We start from the raw sequence: 24,650 nt of genomic DNA on the forward strand, positions 1-24,650 counted from the left end.
AGAAAAACAAGTGTACTAAAAATCACTGAGTTTAATATGTGGCACATTTTTTGTGTATTTAAATACTGCAGTATGCACATACACAATATTTTGTAAATACTGTGCTTCACAATTATGAAAAATAGTTGTTGACATACATGAAATTATCTTATCTTATTGTATTTGACAGTGTTTCCATTTTTTGCAGGGAAGTACTGCCAAAAAAATACTTGGATAAAAAGCACATAAAATCTTTACTTTTTAAGTCAAAATACTGTCCCAAAATAGTGTCCATAGCACCAAGAGAAGACATTATGGCCTCTATATTATTTGACCTGGCTTTATTAAGTGAGAGATGAAAGTAAAAAAGGTCTTGCCTTTTTTACATTTGGTTAGGGCCTAATAGAAATCGGTAAATTGGCTTCCTTACAATTCACTCCAGAAATGAAGTCAAACCATCCAACTCCTAAAATTTACAGTGTCATTCAACAGTTGACAGAAATATCTTGGTTCTCTTTGGAACCTCTGCTGAGGATTAAGTGTCCATTTATAGTCCATTTAGCAGAAATACATAAAGAACAAGCGTGTTCTGAAGCCCTATCTCACTCTCCCGTCTAGCACAGGTTTGCACAGTGCAGCCAGAAACTGGTTTCAGACAGCAGAGAAAACCTAAAGAGGATAAGACCTCATTTTGGAAACTCCTGAATCTCCTCTTCATGCTCATATAACAGCACTTGATTTGGAGGGAAATACTGGTGAAGGGCACAATTCCAAGTACTTGCTGTAATGCTCTTGGAAGTCTTCTGCCTTGCCATGTACAAAAGGTTCAAGATACTACTCTGGAGGATTCTCTGCTGCTGCCTTCTGTGAAGTTCTCTGGCCTTTAAATAGGTTTGACTGAGCCCAGGTTAAACAAAGGAAATTAATTAAACAAGTTATGAAGGCAAAATAAAGATACTCCCTGTATGGTGATGCTACATTACTGTTTATACAGAGAGCCTCCATCAGTCATAAGAATGTTTTCCCCTCCCACCAAAACACCAAATCTTCATCAAATTGAGTAACAGAACTTACTTTTATCATCATCATAAGATCCTCCGGAGCTATTACTGTATCTTGATTCTAGTCGGGTATGTGCTCTGATTACATTACTGAACCTTCAAATACAAGAAAAATCTTCATTAAAAACACAGACTGGCATTAAACATCTGGACTACATGTTTACTCTACAAAAACAAGCATTTCCTTAAGCATGCACTTTTATGTGCGAGCGGACGCCAATGTGAATGTAATGCTGTTTCTTTCCACAAAAGAAGATTTTTACAGCCAGTTTCTGAGAAGTTCTAACAGTATGCTCCTGTGTCACAAACTCTTAAAATTTAGCAGAGGAGAAATTCTCATGCTGGCAAATGTGTGATTTTCTCGAAGCAAGAAACTGTGCTAAGGCTGAACTGAGATATAAACTGTTCATGAAGCCAATATTAACAGACCTTCTAAGACTGACACATTGGTTTTGAAGTGCAGATGCACTTACAGCTTCTAGTGTCTTTGATAATGTAAATGCCAGCAATGAATTCAGGCAAATTATTTTTTTTTTTCTGACGAGTCTTTCAGCAGGAATCAGAATACCAGTATCAGAACGTTGTAATCTTCCTTTCATTTTTATCATACAGTCTCTGGCAGATTTGAATGCCAAAAACCTTTTTGGAGTCACATTTAAAATTCACATAAGACAAGAAACCCTGAAAACACAGTTGAAGTATAGGAGGACATTAAGTTTGCCTAACTCACCTGCTTAACTAACTTAAACAAAAATCTAACTTAAAACTATATGGCCATAAACATTTAACTAAAGAATAATAACAAGCAATCCAGTTTTATCTTTCTTTTAAGTATGTTTCTAGTGCATATGCTTAAAACCATCACTTTGACTCATCTTTACTTTCAGTTTGAAATCTTAGTACTAAGATAAGTGCCATTTTTTCCTTACATTGAAATTAGCAGATAGACATAACTCACTTGACAAAATGCTACTCATGTTTGTAACAGGTAGAGGGCAAGCATTTCAAAAGGTTCTGAAGTACAGAAAAGTTTGCTCACGTAATTCTTTGGACCTCTAAGCCCTGAACATATGGAAGGTGGGTTGGACTACTGAAGTGATACTACCAACGATCAGTAACAACAGACTAATATAATAGTATTACACTTACTGATTAATGCTATTAGAAGTCATTCAAAGTTCTCTTACAAAAATAAGAGGGTTTCAGCGAGAGAAGAAATATATATCTGTCTGTGCTAGAGGATCTGATGGCCCTTAAGCTTTGCATTTATTGATTCATTCATCATTTTTCAGTATGTACCATAAGTAGCAAAGGACTAAACTGAATATATGATTTCTAAGCAAAATATTTTACGGTTTTCCTCTGTAAGATATTTTATCCAGACAAAGGAGGTGTCCTTGCAATCATGGATACAAATCTGCATACTACATTTTACTCACTGTCTATGAAATCAAAAGGTCTGGTCAAACCTGATTTTTCACAAAGATTTTAGTAGTCATTATGTGGTACACACTCTTGATTTTCTTTCTCCTTTGTGGATAATTCCTACAAAACGGCAATCTACTTGGCACTATTAATTTAATGTAGGTTTAACAGATGTTTCTTTGTGATGTATTATTAAACAACAGGCAGGAACTAGAATCATGTGAACAGCTTCTTCTAAAAAAACTTTTACATACACTCATTTTAAAATGGTCTTACTGGGATAACGCCACTTAGGATCAGCCTGAACATCAGAGCTCCTCACAAAACAATGCAGAACTTTGTCCAGCATCTCACCCTTAGCCTAGGAAAACACATACACGTTGGAGAAAAAAACCCAGCAAACCACAAACCTTTCATCAGTCTCTTTCACCATTCTGTTCTCCTCTACATCAGGAAAACTGTCTTGGCCAGCCACAACAGTGTTGCTGCTGGAGGTGGTTCCTGTATATGAGATGTCAATAAGAACACCTGTTACATGCACCAGACAGTATTTGCAAAGCAATAAAAGCCTATGACTTAAAATTTTTATAGCAGCCACAGTCAAAGTGATCATCTTGGAAACACTTGTGCATATGAATGAACACTTAACTCTACAAACCAGAACCTGCTTGCAGGGCTGAATGGTGTAAAGTTTACATGCTCTGAGGGACAGACGAACATAATTATGCTCTTCCACTTCTTAAACTAAGCTCACTTTAAGGTGACATAGCCTACTGTTTTCCAAGATTTTGGCAAAACACTGACAAGGTTAAATTTGGAGTTGGTGTCTCTTAAATATCTTTGACTACTGCAGCTTGAAAATAGCATTAAGCCTTCGAAAACAGAATTGCCGGAGTTGAGGCTCTCAGTTTTCAGGAAACTCTGCTCCACTGTATTTGTGATCACAGCTTTGATGATTACTTCTTTTTCTGAGAAACTAGTGGTAGAAGAACCATCTCATATGAGTTCTGAACAGCACTAAACATTGTTAACATCCTGTTAGAATAGTTGAGAGAATTAAGCGTATGTTTACGAAGCATATACAACATTAGGAACTAAAAAACCCTGTAATTTTACATACGCAACAAGGCCCTGAAACTTGCACTTCATATACACACAGGTCTGAACGGGTAAAAAAGTAAGAGATGTTTTTTTCAATGACTCAAAAGAGCAGGAGAGCATAACTGAAAAGTATATTTAGGTCATACCAGAAGCTGCAGCTGAGGCTTTGTTACTGGCAGCAAAACGGTAAAATGGAGGATTATCACAATGCTGGACTATTGGGTTCACTGGGTCGGTTTGCTGAAGCTCAAAAAGAAGCTCTTCCATTGTCTGAATAGTATTATTGCGACATAGATATATTGCAACCTTTTTTATCTAAAGAAGAAAATAGCAAGTTATTAAACTCTGTCCAACGTGAATTTCCAAAGAGATCAATACATGTTACACTGCAGTACTGAAAAGGCTCAGAATGCAAATGTTACTCCTGGACAGACACCACAACCACACAACTGCATCCATCTTGTTCGTACAGAAATAAAACAGCTCACTTTGAAATCAAGGTAACTTCCCCAGCAGAGTGAGTCTGTTTTTGTTTACCACCCAGAAATGAGCTGTTTAGGTACATACACAACACCCCCACCCCCCACCCCCCCACCCCCCCCCAATTTGGTACCTATCTTTTAAGGATATTGGTATTAACTCTCAATCACATTCAGGGATTTATAGTTTGAGTATGTGACTTCCACTGAAGATGAACCTCACACTCTTGAATGGAACAATCTTCTCATCTAGAAAGCTAGATCCTCTCAAATCTTCATGCTTGTATTTACAGATACAGTTGATGTGAAAGAGGTAGCTGCAGCCATAAAGAATAAGCCAGGCTCTGAGTAGCTACTTATGTCTATAATCAAAGTAATAGCACATGGAAGAAAGGCAGAGCAAATGTGTATATAGAATTCATGCATCCTGATTTGAAAAATTTGAGAGTATTGTTTATAGAAATTCTGTGAATTTCTATAAATTTTTAATAAGACCTCAAATCTCACTGTATGCACCACAGCAATGAGGACTGCTGAGACACAGATCAAATGCGACTGAATTCTTGAGGAAAAAATAATGCGATAGCTATTAAAAGCAGAGACTCTGGCTCAAAAACATTTGATTCATAAACTGCTGGAGCTGGGAGACCATATGGGGAAGCATCCCTGTGTGCTTGCCTTCTTGTTTATAAAGATGTCCCAAAATAGATGCTTAGAATGGAGCTAATACACTGGACTGAACTGCCTGTTGGCCTCACCAAGTACTGCTGTGCTTACACTCTTAAATACCTCCACTAAAATAACTTCCTGACTGCTTCTTTTCTCCTCTTCTTTTCTCTCTCCTTTTCTTTGGCTTAGAGAAAATGCACATATTCAAAGTCTCTTTTACCGTGGTAAGAATTTCCCAGGGGCTTTCCAGATATAAATCCACCTCCTTTCCAAGGATCATTTCTAGTTGGGCTGACAGTGCCACTTCCAGCTTCTTTCACCCCAGGAGTCATGTTCCCTACACTGTGTCTTTGCTGAAGAGGTTTCTGAACTGTAGATATTCTGAGAAGTCTTTCAGTACATATGTGAAAGAAAGGACAGCTCAGCAATTCGCACTGGGACACTGGGAAAAAATGCTTAAAGGAAATATAAGAGACAAAGCAATGAATTTAGCTGATTAAAAAAAAAATTAAAAAATGTAAGTCAGACATGCTTTTGGCTTGGACCTGCACAGGCAGAACAGATGGCTGAAGGCATGAAGCAGCTGGTGACTGCCTTGGGGCACAGAGGGTTCCAAAAGGAGATGGGTAAACTGGCGATCTTGCAACTGCATGGTCTTTAGAGCCCAGGTGAGCCGGAACAGTGCTGATAAACTGTTCGAATTATCTTTATTTGGTAATGTGTGTTTGTTATTTACATGATAATGGAATATACATGTTTATGGTATGAGCAGTCTTGTGTAGTTAGCAGAGTGAGGTATGATTTCTTATCTGTAAACTCCAGGGCATTATCAGAACACTGAGCAGATGTGTGTGATAAGCCCGAGTATTTTCCTGCTCCAGAGAAAGCTATCAGCTAAGGGGTGACTCATAAACACAGTCAGGCTTTCTACAGAAATTGAAAATGTTTTCAGATTTTGCAAAATCTGAGAATCAGACATTTAACTTAGCATTACAAATCACAGACTAACAGGGTGGCACAAAACATAGGAACCTTGTCAGCTGCTGCCACCAGTGAAGACCTGATTGTCTTGTGAACAGCCACTGGAAGCCTGGGAGGGACAGCAGAAAAGTCTCACATGCAAAATAAGAGCTGCTGAGCAGAGAAAGCTGGTGATGCCAAAACAGACTTCTACTTCTCTCTTTGTGGGGTAAGAGGACTGTCTTGTCCTGGAGGAGGACAGGACTATGAGAGCCAACGCTGGCAAGGGGGTTTGGAAAGGATTTGAAGAAAGAAGTGCTAAGGGGGTTTGATGTAGGCTGCTTAGAGCTGCGGGATGGCAACAGTTTTGGAAAAAAGATGTGTTGAGACCTCTGGGTTGGCAAGTATCTGGATGGGGGGATGAGGTACATGAGGGGCTCCCGAGCAAGAGGCAACAGGGTTATCAGGCATTTCCAATCAGGTTATACATATTCAGGAGTGAGACACACACTCAGCGTAGGACTACTCCTTCCTCTTAGGAAACTGCCCCTAATCCTTTATGTAAGCTGTCAAAAATACAACAGCCCTCACATCATCTCTTATCTCTGTGATTTCCACTTGTTCTCTGTCAAGAAAGCTCCTCCTGATGGAGGCCACCTTTGGGCTCAATCCCAAGTCTGTCATAGTCAGGTTGGAAAGAACCTGGGAGGTCTCTCATCTAACCTCCTGCTCAAAGCACGGTGAACACTGAACGGAGAGCCTCTGCCACTGTGTCACAATTGATGGAAACATCTTTATTATCCTCAACATACTTGGGATCAACCCCTTTGCCTTCTTCTCATATAAACCTTGAGCTTGTTCTTACACCAACTCCACTTTCAAATCTCTCCTCTTTGGATTAGCTAGGCCATGCTGACTTTGCATATATATGCACCGATTTGAGAACACAGAACAAGAAACCATACAAATAAAAGGAAACCAACAGGATGTCTATGGTACAGTAACAACATCTTGAAAATCTTTACAGGCTTCTATATTTCCTTTATTTTATTATGCATAGCAGTTATCATAAACACTTTAAGTGAAGTATTATTTCAGCAGCTGTAAATGAAGTATGTTTACGAGGCTTTTTAAGTAAGTTTAATCAATTAATAGTAATTTCAAATTTATTTCAGAAATCAATAGGAAGAGGGTAACTAATAAACCAGCCTATTATAATTGTGCTGGAAAATCTACTAAATTTAGATTCTGTTTCACCCAGCAACTGAGCAATAAGGAACATGGGAATGGGACTATCATGCTTTTCTCAGACAGCCCTGATTTTATTTTAACTTGAATAATAACAATATCCTGCACAGTTTGACTTGCACATTGCAGGAACAGTTATATAATTCTTGACAGCCATGCAATGACAAAAGTTGATATGGTAAGAAGCTTATAAATGTTAGCTATCTTGTGTCTCTTGAGGTGTCCCACAGAAAGTCTTAGTCTGCTAAAGGAGAAGAGAATGTAGCACTTTCTTAAAATTACACACTTTTCTGAAGTAATGCCTAAATCTTTACAACAAAAAACCTAGTAAAATTATAGCATGTTATGTTCCATTCATGATATAACATCCATTATTTAAAGGACTTTCCAAATTTAACTACTAGCTTTGTAAACTTGATTATGGAGAAAAATCATAAGCATTTAATATTTTTACTTGTCTTCATTCTTCATGCAAGTTATTTAACCTCTGAACATCCATTCTGCTTTTTTAATGTTAAATACATATATAAATTGCATATTTTTATGTAATTCTGACACAAAAAAATATTTCTAATTTTTTTTCTCATCCATTCTCATGCAATTTATGGCCAGGCCCTGTTACTGGCCTCTTACACAGACATGCAAAGCTCCTCTTTGCTTGAGAGATGCCCACCTCTTGATTGAAATGAGGTGTACTCTGCTGGTGGAGACTGAGATTCCCACTACTCAATTCTTTTCTTGAATTTCAGTTTCTTGGCTAATTCTCACTATTTTAGTGCTGTGCAGTGTGCTAGGGAATACTTTGGTACTTCTTATTTTTGAAACAGAAATTAATTTTCTGCAGGTGACAGCTGTTACCTTCATTTAAACCTGTGCAGCTAATAGTAAATAAAATAAAGTGCAAACACTTACATAAGGTAAAAGGATGGTATCACTGCTAACACCACACAAACTAATGAGAAACTGCAGTGTTATCCTAAGGTTGTTACTCCATTTTTCATTGTTGGCCAAAGCATTCCAGACATTCTCCATCTCTGGTCCAGGAATTTCATCTCCGTACTGCAAAGGATCATAGGCATACATTTCTTGAAATATGCAGATCTCCAAACTAAGGTATGCACTTTTAGAGCATTTTCTTATGCAAAACCAACAGTAAAATGCTGTAAAAAGTGACAAAACAGTATTTTCAAAAGCTACCTCATAGCCTCCAAAGCGTAAATTCTATTTAAAAGTATTTAGGTTCAGACTCACAGAAGGACTTTAAAAAAAATAAAAAGAAAGCTTCCAGGAATGTAAATTCAAAAGTTGATCCTAAATTCAAGCAGCTTATTTGGTTTCATCTTTACTATTGTTCAAGTGACTGCAGTTCTGGCTCTGCATGTCTGTACCTAAGTGCTTCAGCCTTCACAGTAGTGAACAATTTGTGACCTAGCAGAATTAAGCATTTCACAATGAAAATGAGCAGCTTTTGCTCCCTTTTGCAAGACATGGTTATAGGAATGACTTCCTTTTGTCCAGTCAGTTAAGTGGTTAGCACGTGCATCCAGGATGTGGGAGTGCAGAACTGAAGCTGTTCCGTTCCCTATGTAATGCAACTGGCTCCCACTTTGAGAAGACTGTTTTAAGCACTGCACAGACTGACATTCTGCTAGGAGAGGAGTGGCAATCTGCAGGTCATGCTCTTCTGAAAATGATTTAATACATATTAGCTACATCTACACTGTCACAGGCATCTACATCTACTGTCTTCTACTTTGGCACTTCTAGGTGCCTGATGCCAGTTTCAGTATCACTCGTACAGCCTCAAAGGTAGTTCTTCAATCAATATGGTTTGAAGAAAGCATACTTGTTCACTCTGGAACAAACACTTTGTGTGGTTTTGGATGCAACTTACTCCGAGGACTGCTGCTGATAGGCAGTAAAGGTGAGTCTGCATCACATCTGTTTTCAACCCATAAAATTCCTCTAACAATATCCTAGAGACTGTACCATCAGACAATTCATGAGTCAGTATCATCCCCTGGATATACAACTATCAAAAAAACTTTCTGGTGGGCTGAACCACAGCCCCCGCATTATGTCAGACATGCTCATATGACAAAATGTGACCAAAATAATAATTGTTTTAGTTACAGGACCTCAGCATGAGGCAAGATCCAGAATCAACTGCTATATAGCATGGATACACACATTCTGCTCGAGAGAGGATTAACCCTGAGAGGTTAGAATATGTGAGGCACCCTGTCTTGTATATAGGCCCCATGCATTACTTCCTGGGGTTTATGTATTTAGCAGTTGAGAGGTATGTACTGAATCTGGCAAAAGCAGTGCCAGAGCAGGCACAGAGCACACTGGTATAGCAGCCTGCAACTCAGCAAAGAGAAGGAAAAGATGGATTCCCAGTACCTTCTTCACCAGCTGTTTCAGGCATTTTACATGAAACAGTAACTGGAAAAAAGGAATGCCATGTCCTTTTTTAGGACCTGAGATGTAAAATAGCTTTCTTTTTACAAAAGAATGCTTTAACTAGCACCTTAGAAATTTATACTGTTTTTTCCATTTCTCTATCTTAAAGAATATTGAAGTGTTTCCTAGAAAGTACAAGAGCTTCAGTAGGACAAATTCCAGGTGCTCATTCTCACCCTCAAATAAACCTTAGACATTAACCCAGGAGGTGATACAGGAGGGAACTGAATTTAGTTCCTCTGTAATTAATTTTTAATGCTGTAAGTATTAAGTTGTTTTTTTTTAAAAGGGTAAAACATTTTTCTTTGTCCATGTTTTGAGAGATAACAGTTTTAGCATTGTCCTTAAAAGAAAAACTGAAGGAATTCCTTCCAAAAACAAGGTTGTGTCTGACTAGAACAGACTGTTCCAGATGCAAAATTTCTGGGATCAGAGAGAAAAAAACCCAAGTACCTTTTGCTTAAGAAACCTAAGTTTGAGTATTTCAGGAATTGTTTTACAGATTGTTTTGTCTGTTTTGCTTTTTTTACCTTAGCTGTCATGTACATGAGATTATTAAGAACCAGTGATGTGGCCTCAGGAGAGCCCCAGCCATTGCCTTTTAGTCCACTTGTGACCGCTATTTCCCCATCCTTGTCCTTCAGTTCATCTTCTGGAGTGGTAGGGCTTGAACCAGGGAGCAGCAGTCTGTTGTCTACAAGTTCAATGTTATGAAGCCATGGTAACAGATAGGTAAGCATGATCTGTCTTCCATTTGGATGTGTTGTTGGAAATCTCTGGCTTACCTCTAAAATAGTAAAAGTTGAAAAGGACAACATATCAGTTTATGAAAGAAACCTTAAATACATGGTTTAAATCAGATTTCTGCCATGTGTTAGATCACTTGATGGTTTTTATCTTGCAAACCACAAGCATACAAAAACATGTAGTTGAGCTTCCTGAACAGAAATGTTAATTTAATGCTCAATAACAGCAAGCAACTGGTCAGGTCTTCTGTCTAAAATAACTAACATAGTTTGGGCTTAGAAACAGAAAGTCATCCCTTGTTACTGTGACATATTATGTATTAAGTGAAATGGATGTCCATAAAGAGGGAAAAGGATAATTCAGTTACTGGTGGTTATTCTGGAATTTCCAGAGCTTTTGGAGAATTACAATGAACACTGAAGAGTGTTCTGCAGAATTACAAGCACCCCATCAACCTCCACATTTCTAAGGTATAGTTTAAATCTTAAGGCACTTATACCAAGTTTACAAAAACATTTTGCATGTATTAGGAGTCTTACTTCCTGTGGGGAGGCCTGTAAAATTAATAGTCAGCTGTCAGTCCAGGAGTGCTTGTATACAGCACTTTATATAGTTTATAAAAAAAGAATTGCAAAGTAAGGGAAAGGGATTTGGAAAATCTGGGTTAAGAAATACAGTGACAGGCTTCCTGCCAAGGTGAACCACATTAGCTCTCTTTACCAGAATTATTCTGTAAAATCAATACAGTTAACATTTCCTCTCTTTCCTTGCTGCCTGGTATTTAAAAATCTTCAAGACATACACTGTTCTCCCTCCTTATGACTCCAGATGTATAAAAAGGGACTTTGATTGGGACTCTGTATCTGAGTTCTTTTAAATGACACAGCCACTACAGCAACATGAATAGATGGTAACAGTAATAATGAACAACATTTGGGTTTTTTAAGATAAATGAGCCATCAGAATTTTTTCTACAACAGTTATTTATGGAATCTTGGGCACTGAGAAATGGATGATGTATTGTTCCTTGACCCTTCTTCTAGCCCCTACAGACAGAATAAAAACAACAGAAAGGGATTTTAAGAGCCAGTAAGAATTCCCACGATTACAGACATTACATTCTGTTGTATAAAAACTAGAGCAAAGCATTAGATAGATTAAAAGAGAGATACGTCTCAAAACGTCATTGTTCCCAGGAACAGTCTCAGAGTGGGCATATTCTGAATGGTGCTCCTACATGTCTGATTCTTCAATATTTTTTTCAGTAACCCTGACAAAATGTATTTCTGATAAAATCGATAGTAAGGCTTGCATATGGGGCAAATAACAGAAGGTAGAGACCACTCATTCAGAGTCTTTTGAATCATTGGTAAAACTGGACAGATGCAATCTATCTTCCCAAAGTTAAAGTCATGTTTATATGAAATGAAGAATTCTATCCTCACAAGTATCATCTATTACAGTAGAGTTTGCCAATGTCACTTTAACTTATTCAGGGCCTTTGTAATTTCAAAGTTACCCTAAGATGACACAAATGGCACAGTCTCCCCAAACAGGGTTTTTAAATAACTATTCTGTACATTGTGTAAGTACCTCTAGGAAATATATATTGCATTTCTAAATCTGATTTGACCTGAACCAGAATGAAACCAGGCCAAGCTAAATTTATAAACAGAATTGCTATTCACAGGTGGAAATGTCTTAGCAGTCTACCATTTGTATAAAAATGTAAAGCTGATAAGTCGAACAGATACAGGTACCTGAAAAAAGTGGAAGCGTAAGTTCAGGATACATCCTTGCTAGTTCATATGAAAGCAGGGCAAGTGAGACACTGTAAAGAGGTGGCAATGGACCATGTGTACCATACAAGATACTGCCTGGTCTTTGCTCAGCTACCTTTTTTGAATAAACAAAAAGCTTTGATTCAAGGATCTATAAAAGACAAAAAAAAGCCAAAAGTAATGAGACAATAAAAATTCATTAATTCAGGAAATGTCAGTGTTTCAAGTTTAGATACCAGAAAATGATCTATATGCTTCAGAGTACACTCTCCAAACTTGAAAGACACCATAGCTAATATTTTTCCATTAATTTTTCTATAAATATTCCGTAAGAATTTATAGCCAAGATAAAACTAGTTGTTTGTTTTCAAAACAAAACTAGAAAGCAAATAAACGGTACTTTATAAGAAGTTCCCATAAAACCCCCAAACATAGGAGGACAAAAAACATAGCTGATACATGCCTGCATAAGTTGCATGGAAATTTCATAAATCTCTCTGTTGGTGTCAGATGCCTTGAACAGCACCAAGTTTAAAAGCGTCACTATATCAAAAGGATAGTTCCTAGAAGAATAAACAGTACATTTTTGTGAATGTTGGTGAGGAATGCAGATTATATTCACTCTGGTTTACTCTGTAATATGGTCTAAAGAGAATGCCATCTTTCTTTTCTCTGTTCTACCACCAGAATATGAAAGGGAGCCTTTACAAATACATGCTGCTTGATCAAAGGGCAGTCTGGTGAATGGGAAGAAAGAAAGGATTATTTCTGATTACCTTAGGCTAATGCTTAGGAATGCTCTGAGTTACCCACAGTGAGAAACACAATACCTGTCTCTGTAACTGTCAATTCATTTTCATTTGTAACATAAACTGTTATAGAACAGGCCAACACCCATAAGAGAAGATGGGTAGCATGAAAATTTCCAGGGACAAAATAGTTCTTAAGCCGAGCTACAATTAAAACAGTCCCGTTGGAGAAAAGACTATCTCTGACATGAACATTCCCAGATGTTAGACAGTTCTATCAAAACAGTTTTTGAGGAGTAAACATGAAGAACTACTTCAAAAAGTCCACTATCTATACTGTAAGGGTAAACATATTAAAGTGTTAACTTAAAGAAAATATTGCCAGAAAAGCAATTCTCATGTCACAATATTTAGATTTTCACTAAATGAGTTTCCACTTTCCTTGATGATTTGTAAATGCAGCTGATTCCATTGTGAACCATCTATTTCTTGTTATAGATGTGAGCTACTGTGTTCCTGGATAGGTGCAGAATACCTATTTGGACATCTTAGTGTTAAAAAATAGAGCAAACACAAGCACAGCATGCGACATTCTTGGTAATTCCAAATGCTAGCTGCAGTCCTTCCTCTACACCTGTCTCTTTGTCCTTCCACTAAATTTAGAAAATAATAGTAACAAAAAAAAGTAAGGGAAGTAGCTTCTTTGTAGGAAGACGGACATCAGCAATGACATACATTACTCCTCATTTTACAAGCAGTTTAAGTAGTGGCCTGTCTATACATGTTGGTAGATGGTAGAGAAAAACTGTTAACAGCTTTCAAATTTGAATAAAACCCCCAAACTTGATAGAAATTGGACTTTCACTCCAAAGTAAATCATGCAGATCATACTCTCACTTTTTACTGTAGGTATGGGAAAGATTAATTTTTAGGACACAGTGGCACAGGTAACACAATCAGCAGAAAAAAGACTGGCTGAAAGCCTGATATGTTTCTGTGTGCATTAAAAAAATCCCTTAAAATAACTGAGTTTGCAAACACAAAATTCCATTCATATTTAAAAAATCTCAGTATAATGCAGTGTATAGTCTAGTTGTTGCTGTAAGAACAAAATGTTTTTACAGATAAATTCTAAAATACTTGACCTGTTTTGATTTGCTATATCCCAAGTGTTTCTCTGTTGAACTATGCTGATCAGACATCTTGCCAAATCATTTTTTGTCAAGAGTGAAATTTTCACTTTATTATAATTAGATGCAAATTATCTTATTTTAAACTACCACTGAAATTCTCTATAAATTTTGTCTTGAAAAAATACCAAAAAAAAAAAGGATACGTTTTCATGAAGGCCTGACACAAAAGCAGTATTTGTATTTGTGTCTTCATGTAGCTTGTGCTTACTTAGCACTAGCAGCAACAATGTTACCAGTCTACAGGAAAGCAACTGGTAACCAAATCAAATGAAATCCACTCAGAAAAACAACAAAATAATGACTCTCAAGCCAGTAACATTTAAAACATTTTTGCTTTTATAAAGTAAATGAAAAACCATGCCAAATCTTTTGAAACTAGATTTATGACCTACGTTCAAATTAGTGTTGTGGTTGTTTTATATTTTCCTGAGTAAAACAGTATTAAAATGCCACAGATTTCAAACTCAGAGTAAGAGCATCTTCTACCAAGCACATCACTTCATTTTCAGATTCGCCCTTTTTTTTATTATTTTGGAAATTAAGTGATACAGTGCCCAGGAATGGTTTGAGAGGATATAACATAGGAGTGTGACTAACAATCCTTTACAGCACAAGCTGAACCCCCCAGTTTCCTTTACATTTGAAAGTGTTGATTAATAGGTTAATTAATACCTGCTTCCACACACAGTTGCAATGGCTTTGAAACATCCAGAGGCAAGCTGGTATGATCCAGTATAACATCGATCTATAGCCCAGTTGAAGAGATTGATTTGATCAGGATTCAGTTCTAGCAACAGGACTACAACTTCACAGCCAAGCTGGTGAACCTGAGCAAATAAATACAAGTCAAAACATGATTGGTGAGATCAGATATGTTCATTCTCTGCAATTCTTAGAGTGACATAGGCAAAACAAGGGGAGAATGGAGTATTCAAAATAAGTAAAAAGAAATCAGAAAATTTATCATAAATCTACTTCAAGGATAGCAGAGTTGAAATGTGACTCAAATTTCAATACTTCACACTTGAAAGAAAATTGTGTATGTAAAAAGATTACATAAATGAAATAAATTTTCAAAGGAGGTTTCCAAAATTAAGCACAGAAAAAAGCAGAATATTTGGAAAATCTAGGACACTTGATAGGTGTTCTTAGGCAACTTCCACTGGCAATGATTAACTTATTTGTTAAATGCTTATTCCCTACTTCATGTAAGTTTCATAAAGTGACACACTTTCACGTACCCTTCTTTTGACTAACACAGAAAGATGGCAGACAAAGAAACAGAACTTCTGCAAGCCTGGGGCCATGAAAACTTGTATATTTAATCCACCTACATCAAGCAATCTAACAACTCTCCCTACAGACCTTGTATCACTCTAATCCTGGTACCACCACTGCTACAAATACATTATAGCTAAGGCTTGGACTGTGCCTTAGTGTTCCTTCAGCAAAGGATAGTACTGGAACACCAAACACTAATGCCTATTAATATTCTGTCACTGAGTGTAGGTAACTACTTGTAAAGACTGTAAATGATACTTAATGTCAAAGGACCAGGTAGAATCCACCTCACCTAAATCTGAACTAGTTATATAGGCAATGAAATTTAGTTGCAGTCCTTCGTTACAATGATTAATCATGAATTATAGTGATTAGATTAGGGGAAACAAATTTCACCTATCATATCCAAATTTTGCATTTCAAGGGGAAAAATTAAAAAAGGTAATTTTTGTGCCCACTTACTTTATGAGTGGTATATACCTAATGATCAATTAGGCATGGTGATATGGTATTTGTTGATAATGAAAACATATCAGGACGAGATGTATTATCTTCTCATTTCTCTTGTTCTGTCTGTTTCCTTCCCACATCCATAAGAATTTCAATTATACGTATCAATTACACCTATCTTTATAGCTTCATCCCTACCAGCATTCCAAGATCTTACGTAATTTCCAAAAGATGTTCTCTGTTGCTATCCCTTTTCTTCTACTTTGTCAAACCTTTCCTTTTGTAATCAATTATCATTTCTACAGCACGTATACTCTAGCTGTTCCACAAGTCTGTAGGATTTGCTGTCTGCGTTTTTTCAGCAATCACAGTCACCTGTGCTGGTATGAGTCTTTTTTTTTTTTTTTTTTTTTTTTTTTTTCCCCAGGAGAACAGCAGGTCAATATGCAAGACACCATATAGGGAAAGATCACTGCTTGCTCTCTCCATCTCTCTCTCTACATCTCTTTGTGTAACCCACCAATCTACTCTTAATCAAAGAGATAGTCCAATCACCTATAAATACAGAAATGTATTTATGACTGGGTAGTTACAAAGTCCAAACCCATCTTCACAGAAACAGAAGAGAAAGTTGCAAGAATAATCTATTATATATTTTTTAAAAAGAAAAGAAATTCTCTTTCCTCTCCTGAATCATTTATCCTATCCTCTTGACTTTAGAAGGTCTACCCACTCACTTTCACTCAGATTTGTTTCACAAGCATCTATGTTACCATGCAGGAAGGGATTACACATTTTTATTCCACAGAAATTTGAAGCAGGTGGATGGAAGTACACCAAATAGAAATAAAAATAATTTTGAGATCGTGCCATTTTTAACCTTTATCAGCAGATGAAAAGCCTAAACTTCTGTTGCAAGCAACATGGAGCCATAAGGCAATTCTTTTATCTTATTATTTACCTACAACATATTTTCAGGAATAGTAATTCTTTTACTGTTTAAATCCTTTAAAATTAATTACACTTTTGTATTAGAACCTTGCATAAAGCTATTGTTTCCTGCTCAAAATAGAACGCATTCAGTCCGAGTTCTTACAGTCACATACTCTTTACTCATTCGGTACAGAGATTAAGATTATTCATATTTTTTCATATATTCATATATTCATAATATTCATATTTTTGGTGAGTACTTACACGTAAATCTTGACAAGCCAGAATGTTATCAAGCCATTTGTAAAGATATCCATCAGGGGAAAGACCAACATTATCAAACACAGGTCCACAGCAGAGCACAGCTGACATGGCCTAAAAACACAAACAACTTCAGTTACACAAAAAAGTAGCATGAATTAACCTTTCAGAATGATTTGATCTCAGATCCAGGCTAACAGGACTGCCACTTTGGTTTTTCTTTTTGAGGGAACTATGGTGAAAAAAGTTAACAGCATTTTTTGCTAGAATTCAGTAATTATGTTGCTATAGATGTTACTGGATGCAAGATAATGCCCAGTTTAAGCATTCTGGAAGGATACTCTCGCCCAGCTTCCCCACTCTTCAAGTTACATTTTATTTTACCCAGTCTTCACAAATCAAGCTACAAGAACAATTAAAATACACAGATGTTTCAACAGTATCTTTCTGCAAAGATTAAAACTTCACATTAAGTAAAGCAGCTTTTTTATAAATGTATTTTTTATATATATACATACACACACATATATATACACACACGCGCACACATCCATAAGCTATTATTTTCCCAGCTTACTTATCTGGGGGAGTTGCAACTGATTTTGTTGCAAAAGTATGTTATTATTATTGAGCATGTCTCCAGGCAAGTGTGGGAGAGAGTCCTGAGATGTGCATGTGATACTGAATTGGTACTGTGCTTAATTTTAAAGCCCAAGATCCTCTCACTGAGTTCAACAACCTGTTAATGAAGAAATGTCAATGAAGAAAAGTAAAAATTTAAGATGCATTCTGGTTTTGAAAGTAATTAGCCTTGGAAAGTGTCTGCTAAGTGAAAACTGCTATTTTCAGTGGCTCATACTGTTATATTCTATGATACCACTGTACATATACATATGAGCATACAAGTTTGCATCAAGTATGCCAATTCAAACTTGGGTGAAATAAAAGGAAAGAAACCCCGCAATTACTTGTATTTTGACTAGACAATTGCTATTACTGATTTTGACAGTGGAACTTTAATACCTTTAATGCACAATACTGGTATCTTGTAATTTGATGATTTCTATCACTGTAACGGTCGAGGGGTGTGAACATAATACTGAAAGGTCCTGCCCACTGGCTGAATAAGATGAACAGGTGATGCCTCAAACTCTGCTGAGGGAAGAGAAATCTCCTGTGGTGAACTAAGTGAACAGAAATAGAAATAATTGTGATATGTTAAGTTAAACATACGTTCATGTAGCAGAGATGATGACACAAATTTCAAATTTCTACAAAAAGTGAGGTTTTCTTAAATGTTCAATATACACTTACTCTAAAGTATCTCAGCTCCTTTTAAAAATCTAACGAAGTGAGTAAGTTGCCTCCTATTCCTAAGAACTTCCAGTTCTGAATTAATGTGTAGTTATACAAACATGTTCATCTTACTTTAGAAACAGCATGCAAGAAACTAATTATAGAATCAGGCTTTTCAATGCTTCTTGCACTCCTTTAGTGGCAAATATTTAATTGTATTTTCCAGTCCTTTAAATGCAAGTTTAAACAATACATATGTCTTATTCTAATACAGTAATAGGTAGGGACAAGAAATGAAAGAAACTTGGTGTCTGTTTATTTATGACAAGATGTGGTGTGTTTTCTGAACAGATAAATCACCCAAGCACATGAAAATATCTTTGAATACTTAACCACGTGGAGATAAAAAGAGAAATCTTTTAAACAATAGTTTTACTTCCCCTAAGCAAAATATGATGGCAGAAGTGGTACTACATTTACTAAAGAGACTGAGAAACTGCTACTGGCCAATTATTTTTCATCTAGAAACTGTGCTGGAAGACAACAAAGTCTAACTAGACAATACTAACACAAATCAATATGAACAGTGGCTAAAGATGATAGATGCTGACAAGATAAACATTTGTTTGCTAGGTTTTAAATGTTACGACTTTGTTAGTCATTGATATATTTTAAAGCTGACAGCAGAAAATACATCTATGAATAACTGAAATGCATCGGTTATTATTTGTATTCTCTCAAAACACATGACAGGGCTGTTTCATTGCAGAAAATTAATACAACACGCAGTCATTGGTCATGTGCCTTGTAGAACAGGAGAATGAATGCAGAGGAAGGCCTTTGTAAATATGCATGGCAAGGAAAATTCTGTGTTGTTAATAGCATTATTTAGAAGAGGAATAAAGGAAAGAATTTCAGTATTTTGTTAACAGCAGCTAACAACTTGACAACACTCAGTTCAAAGGGATTTTTTTACTGTCTAAAATGAGAATAGCAGGGATGCCATTTTTTCCTTGTTTTGTTCAACTATTATATAATTCTCAAGTACGTTATAGCTGAAAGCAACTATACAACTTTGACAAAACTTGCACACTGGAAACTTACATGAAAGCATTTGCACATTTTATTCCCTTATTTTACCCGTTTGAGTTCCTTTGTATTTGTTGCTATGACTGCTGCTGTGTCCTATCATAAATTATCTGGAGATAGCAGATTTACACAGACTGAGTAAGCTCCAGACCTTATCTTCCAGTAATTACATTGAAGCCATTAAAGCAGACTTTTATATAATTTTTTGCTAACGGAATTACTTTACATTTATGAAATGATCTTGCAATACATAAAAAGCATGAAATCAGTTGAAGAAATCTTTGCTATGCAACTGGAGTCTGGTAACATAGGATACTGTCTCAGTATCTTGGGCAGGTACATTTAAAATTGTACATTTTTCTGCACCCACCTATATTCTTCAAGGCCTGTCTGAGTTTATGAAAAGTCTAGCAATGAAGTCAAAGGGAAGAAAATGAGGCCTTATGTGAAAGAAATCTGGAGCCCCTAGAAGTCACAAACAACTTTCTTGCTGGGCTTTTAAAGAGGTGATTATTATATACGAATATCACAAGCTTCATCAAGCTTTACTTTTTTTTTATTTGATTCTTAATAGAGTTTTGAAAATATTTTTATCCATACTCCCCTCTATATTTGTAATACGATAATTCACAAGCAGCGAAGAAAAAACACAGAAAAAAAGAATTACTTTTCCAGTACATATATTAAATGAAAATTCACAGTATGTTGAGATAATTTAGCACCATACCTGGAACACACTGAATCAAATTGGCAATCATTGCACTGAAATGTGCTCTCATGTCCTTAAGGATTTCAACTTCTTTATCATTTTCAGCCTCCAGAAGCATGCGAGTCAGATCAACGTACTCTAAGAACAAGGCTCCGAGGGCTAACGTATCTCTTTCTAAGGCTCCATTTGTACTAGCATAAAGGAAAGTTGTACATTAATGTAGAGTACCAGTGTAGTTATACTGCAGCTTTCTAAAGAAATGCATAAAAATCTCTCCATATCTGATAGATTACGCAATTCCTCAAAGAACATAACTTCTTCAAAGAACACATAAACTCAAGTGTTGTAAACACTGAAAATTATTTCATTTGAAGATCAGTATTTATGATGAGTGATAGTCCTACCTGTCACTTATAACACCAGCATCGGCAAGTAGTTCAAAAATTCGCAGTAACTGCAGTCTCAGTAGATCTCGGCGTTCTCGACGTTTTTTGTTCTTGGAATTTAAAAAAACCCCATTTTTTAATATGCAGAGGCACATACATTAAAAACTAGTAACTGCAGAAATGTCAGTACAGTAACTGAGATTTGAGAATTCCAGTTCAAGCATTTTCTTCATGAAGGAACTGAACTGCTTTTGGATATTTCATTTATATATCAACACAGAACTAAATATGATCAAACTTTTGTCTTTGTAACTATTGCAAACAAACTGTTAGCAGCTACCTAGGTCCTCACTGAAAGTATGGAAATGAAATAATGAAATACTGGATAAAACTTAATTAATACTCAAGGTTCCTGTACCAAAAACCTGCTATCTTCAGGTAGCAGGGACATTCACGTTAGCTTAACACCATCTAGCTTGTACACTGGAAGAACTGTAAACATAGAAGAGATATCCAGAACCCAGGAAAATATTTTAGTGATCAGCCACTCCTGAACTTGGTAATGATGCAGCTACATGATCACCCATATTGAACTAAGCTCCTAGCAGACACCTCTCTAATACACTCTTAGATGTGTTGTACACACAGTCAACAAACTCTTCCCATAGAACAGGAGACTGCATTGTTGTTAGCTGGTTCATCGTACTGCATTGTCTTCCAGAAAGCTGTCCTTTCTGTCTTCTATCTTGCCTTGAAAGATGTGAATGCAACAAGGCCTGCTCTTTGCTGAAGGGAAGGGCTAAACTGACTTGTTTGTATCCTGCATCTCCACTAAGAAAAAAAATGTGAGAAGGACAAAAAGCTGCTATTGCACTCAAAGAAATTTGCTGCCAGAACAAGAAAAGCTCAGAGAAAGCTCAGATTTTCCTCTTTAGAATGTAAGAATGGCAATACTGCATCAGATCAAAGGCCTATCTCTTCCAGTACAATGGCTCTGCCAATGGCCAGCAGCAGATGTGTGGGAGAAGAAAATGATACTTTCCCTGGTATTCTGACCCAGAACTGGCAGTCTGCAGCATCCTAGCAAAGGTTTTATTAAAATCATTATGACATTTCACTTGTCCTACTCAGAGCCCTGTTTTTCTCCCTTTACACCTTAAAGGTTCCAGGAAGCACACACAGAGAAAAAAGCAGTTTTATTGTAACACAGTATTTAACAGGCACAGCTGCCTCCTGCAACAGAGTCAGAGGCGATCTGGCAAGCCCAGTGCCAGTGCCCACATGGCAGATCTTGTGTAATGTCCATTTTGGTTTATCCTTGCAGTTCTTGGCCGTGCTGGTAATTCTTTCTAGTCATAGCATATGTCAGTTCAAGTATGTTATTCCTGACGTGTTGGATACCTGCCTGCTGTCATGGAGGTCTGCCACGTTTCCTACAGCTACATGACGCGTACAGTCACTCCCGGGCTTACTGGTGGCACTGATTGCAGGAAGGTGGCCCAGCTCTTCACATCAGGAGCAATGCAGGAATTAACATTGCAGACTCTTGTTCTCATATTGCTCTACTGACATTTCCACGTGCTGAATTTGCTCTTACAGCACACTGTAAACCCCGGCATTCTCATGATTCCTTTCCTGGGGGTAGACTGGATATGTATGTCTCCAGAAAAGGCCTTTCAAGTCTAAGTTGTCTTCAGTGGTGCACAGGCAGAAATGCAGAGGCAAGTGGCTGCACTAATGAGTATTAATCCACTTCTGTCCAGTATCAAAACAAGTGACCTTCAAATCACTGACTTCATAGGGATGGAATGCACACAAGTGAATTGAGGTGTGAAGCCATACAGAGTGGAAATGGCAGAGAATGATTGTCAGACACATTATTAAGAATTGTCCACATAAAACCTAACATGAACGAAGCACCCGCCAAGTGAATTAATTTTTATTTATTTCTATATATCGGGCATAGCTGATTAATAAGCTCTGTCCACTTATTAATGATTTACTTCCTCCTGACCACCACTCTTGGTGTGTCTTCTGCGCCAAAGACTACATGACTTGGCAGATGAGGACAGCATGCCAGGTCACCGTGATTATACTTTATTGAAATTGCTGTGGAAGACAGAGTAGTGAACACACAAGTTGAAATTGCTTGAAAACCAGGCAAAGTAGCCTGGGAAGAGGACAGTATTAACGCAACAACATCGCTTTCTATACACAGCTGCGCAGATTTCTCAGCAGAGCTGCATGGACACAATGGCCGAGTCTACACTGGTAAACAGAGACAGGGACTGCTTGTGGTCAAGTAGCACAGCCTGCCTCGTATTCACACTGCTCCAGAAGACCTCAAGAAGGCTGGCTATGTCTGTGTTGCCTAATGGGACTCCTGCAATGCTTCTCTGGCCCAAGGCATAATCACCATGTGTTTCCTTATCACAAAGTGCATGCTCTAACCTGAGGGCTGTGCTGCAGCCACAGCAGGGATTTTGCAACTTCGCCTGTAGGCTGCGGCACACAGGGAGGTAGGGGATGAGGGGAAGGTATAGGAGCAAAAGCAGCTGGTGTATTTGGAGGACTGTGTCTGGTGGCTTGGTGCCTTCTGGGGCTTGCTCCTGGGAGTAAGCTACCTCCAGAGCCATCTCAGATTTCTGTCTTGGAGCCAGCTGGAACAGTCAAAAATGAGCCAGGGAGGGAAAACTGAGCAGAATGGCAAATCTCATCCGATACTGAAGCTCTTCCCATGGCTTCCCTATTAAGCTGCATAGACACATCCTGTGACTAGACTGCTTACTGAGGCTACAGAGTCTATCACCAGGGATTTTTAAGAACAGTTTAGACAGTATCTGTCAAGAATGACACATAACTAAGTTCATCCTCCCTTGGAAGATGGGAAGAATCCTTTGTTGGGATACTTTCCATTACAACAAAAAAGAGTACTATAAGGAAGGTGAAAAAAAAACCACTGACGAATTTGTTGTATTGAGAAAGGAAAAATGTAGTCAGGTGAAGCTGAAATAGATGACCCTGACTATGCTGCAAATAAAAAGCACATCTGAACACTGCCGCAAAATATGCTTATAGTCCAGCTGTGTTACAAGTTAAGTTTTTCAGATATTGAAAGTGGATTTCCAATATATCTGAGTTCCATATTTGACTGGAAATTTTTCTCAGAATGGATTTCTATATTGCACATTTTTTATCACTGATAGAATTTAAATTAAACATGGTTTTAATAGAATTATTTTGTGTTATACACAATTACTAAAATTCTTGTTGCACACAGACCTTAACTTCTTACCTAGTATAAAAGAATGCCTTTGTATTTCAAAGAGACAGAATTACTACTTATAAATAAAATTTCCAATTTAAACAAACTAGTACATTTAATTTCTGCAACTAACCTCTGGTCTTCTTTCTAGGGCTTCTTTCATTAGTGGGTGAAGTTCTTCTACTAATTCCCTAAATTAAAAAAAAAAATAATCTTTGCAAACAAAATCTAGTCTTCTCCAAAAAGCATAAATATTTTATTCAGTACCTAACCCCCAAATGTCTAAATTGCAAATGAAAATATTTAAATTACAACAGAAATAATGCATTTGGATTACAGGTAAGTGATTTAAAATACCTGAAAACAAGGGAATTTGTTCTTCCAAATCCTAATACAAGTGATTCTGTTATTTCTATACTTTCAAGCCTCATCAAAGGCACTAGCTGCTTCAGTAAGACTCCCACAGATGGAGTTCCAATAGCCTAAAATATATGAAGAAATTATTGACATTTAATTGTCAGAAATATCAACATTAAGTAAATACATTTCTTTTTACAAAAAACATTGTCCAAGAATCAATCTGTATTTTCAAAATGTGCTGAAATAATTTTGGATATCAATTATGGATATCAATACCCCAGTACAACTGGATGTCGGCTATATCAAAATCGTCTCAATAAGGCCTAACAAATCAATGTATCTGAGAAATCTCTTTGCTTCCATTCAGATTATTATAATCTACTTAGTCTGATGTTCCATTAATGGAACTTCTGCTCCTCTCAAGTTGCTACTACTTGAAACTGTACTTCATGTAATATTCCTTCATGTCTGACAGATATACAATGTTTATTCAGAAATCTGCCTTACTGCTTAATAATGTCATAAATTTACAAAGTGGAGTGTTCTACAAGGCAAGGAAGGGGATGATAACTATATTTAAATTCAACACATATGTCCAGAACTTATATATTTTGAATATACATCACCCAGAATGTGAAAAAAAAGTAATATTTGAAAATGCCATGGCTTTTGCCAAATATTTATTAAGAAATCATGTAAATAAAGATTATACAGCTGTTTTAATTGTTAATCATGTGCCTTAAGCAGTTTGTGTATATCAAA

General features: G+C 36.8%; 1 protein-coding gene across 6 annotated transcripts in view; it reads right to left on the reverse strand.

Annotated features, from left to right (window-relative positions):
• The window catches only part of FRY (FRY microtubule binding protein), a 217,443-nt gene that overhangs the window by 58,650 nt on the left and 134,143 nt on the right, over positions 1–24,650 (reverse strand). For all 6 annotated transcript variants that reach the window (XM_040583936.1, XM_040583935.1, XM_040583933.1 and 3 more), the window contains exons 23-36: positions 23,886–24,010; positions 23,662–23,719; positions 20,282–20,373; positions 19,896–20,068; positions 17,807–17,967; positions 16,787–16,897; positions 14,531–14,685; positions 12,380–12,479; positions 11,896–12,067; positions 9,919–10,175; positions 7,835–7,981; positions 3,713–3,881; positions 2,876–2,966; positions 1,054–1,136 (exon numbers count right to left, since the gene is read on the reverse strand). In XM_040583936.1, coding sequence (XP_040439870.1) covers positions 1,054–1,136; positions 2,876–2,966; positions 3,713–3,881; positions 7,835–7,981; positions 9,919–10,175; positions 11,896–12,067; positions 12,380–12,479; positions 14,531–14,685; positions 16,787–16,897; positions 17,807–17,967; positions 19,896–20,068; positions 20,282–20,373; positions 23,662–23,719; positions 23,886–24,010 — 1,894 coding nt within the window. The remainder of the gene's footprint in view (positions 1–1,053; positions 1,137–2,875; positions 2,967–3,712; positions 3,882–7,834; positions 7,982–9,918; positions 10,176–11,895; positions 12,068–12,379; positions 12,480–14,530; positions 14,686–16,786; positions 16,898–17,806; positions 17,968–19,895; positions 20,069–20,281; positions 20,374–23,661; positions 23,720–23,885; positions 24,011–24,650) is intronic.

Source organism: Falco naumanni, chromosome 2 (genome assembly GCF_017639655.2).
Source record: "Falco naumanni isolate bFalNau1 chromosome 2, bFalNau1.pat, whole genome shotgun sequence".
NCBI classification, from domain to species: Eukaryota; Metazoa; Chordata; class Aves; order Falconiformes; family Falconidae; genus Falco; species Falco naumanni.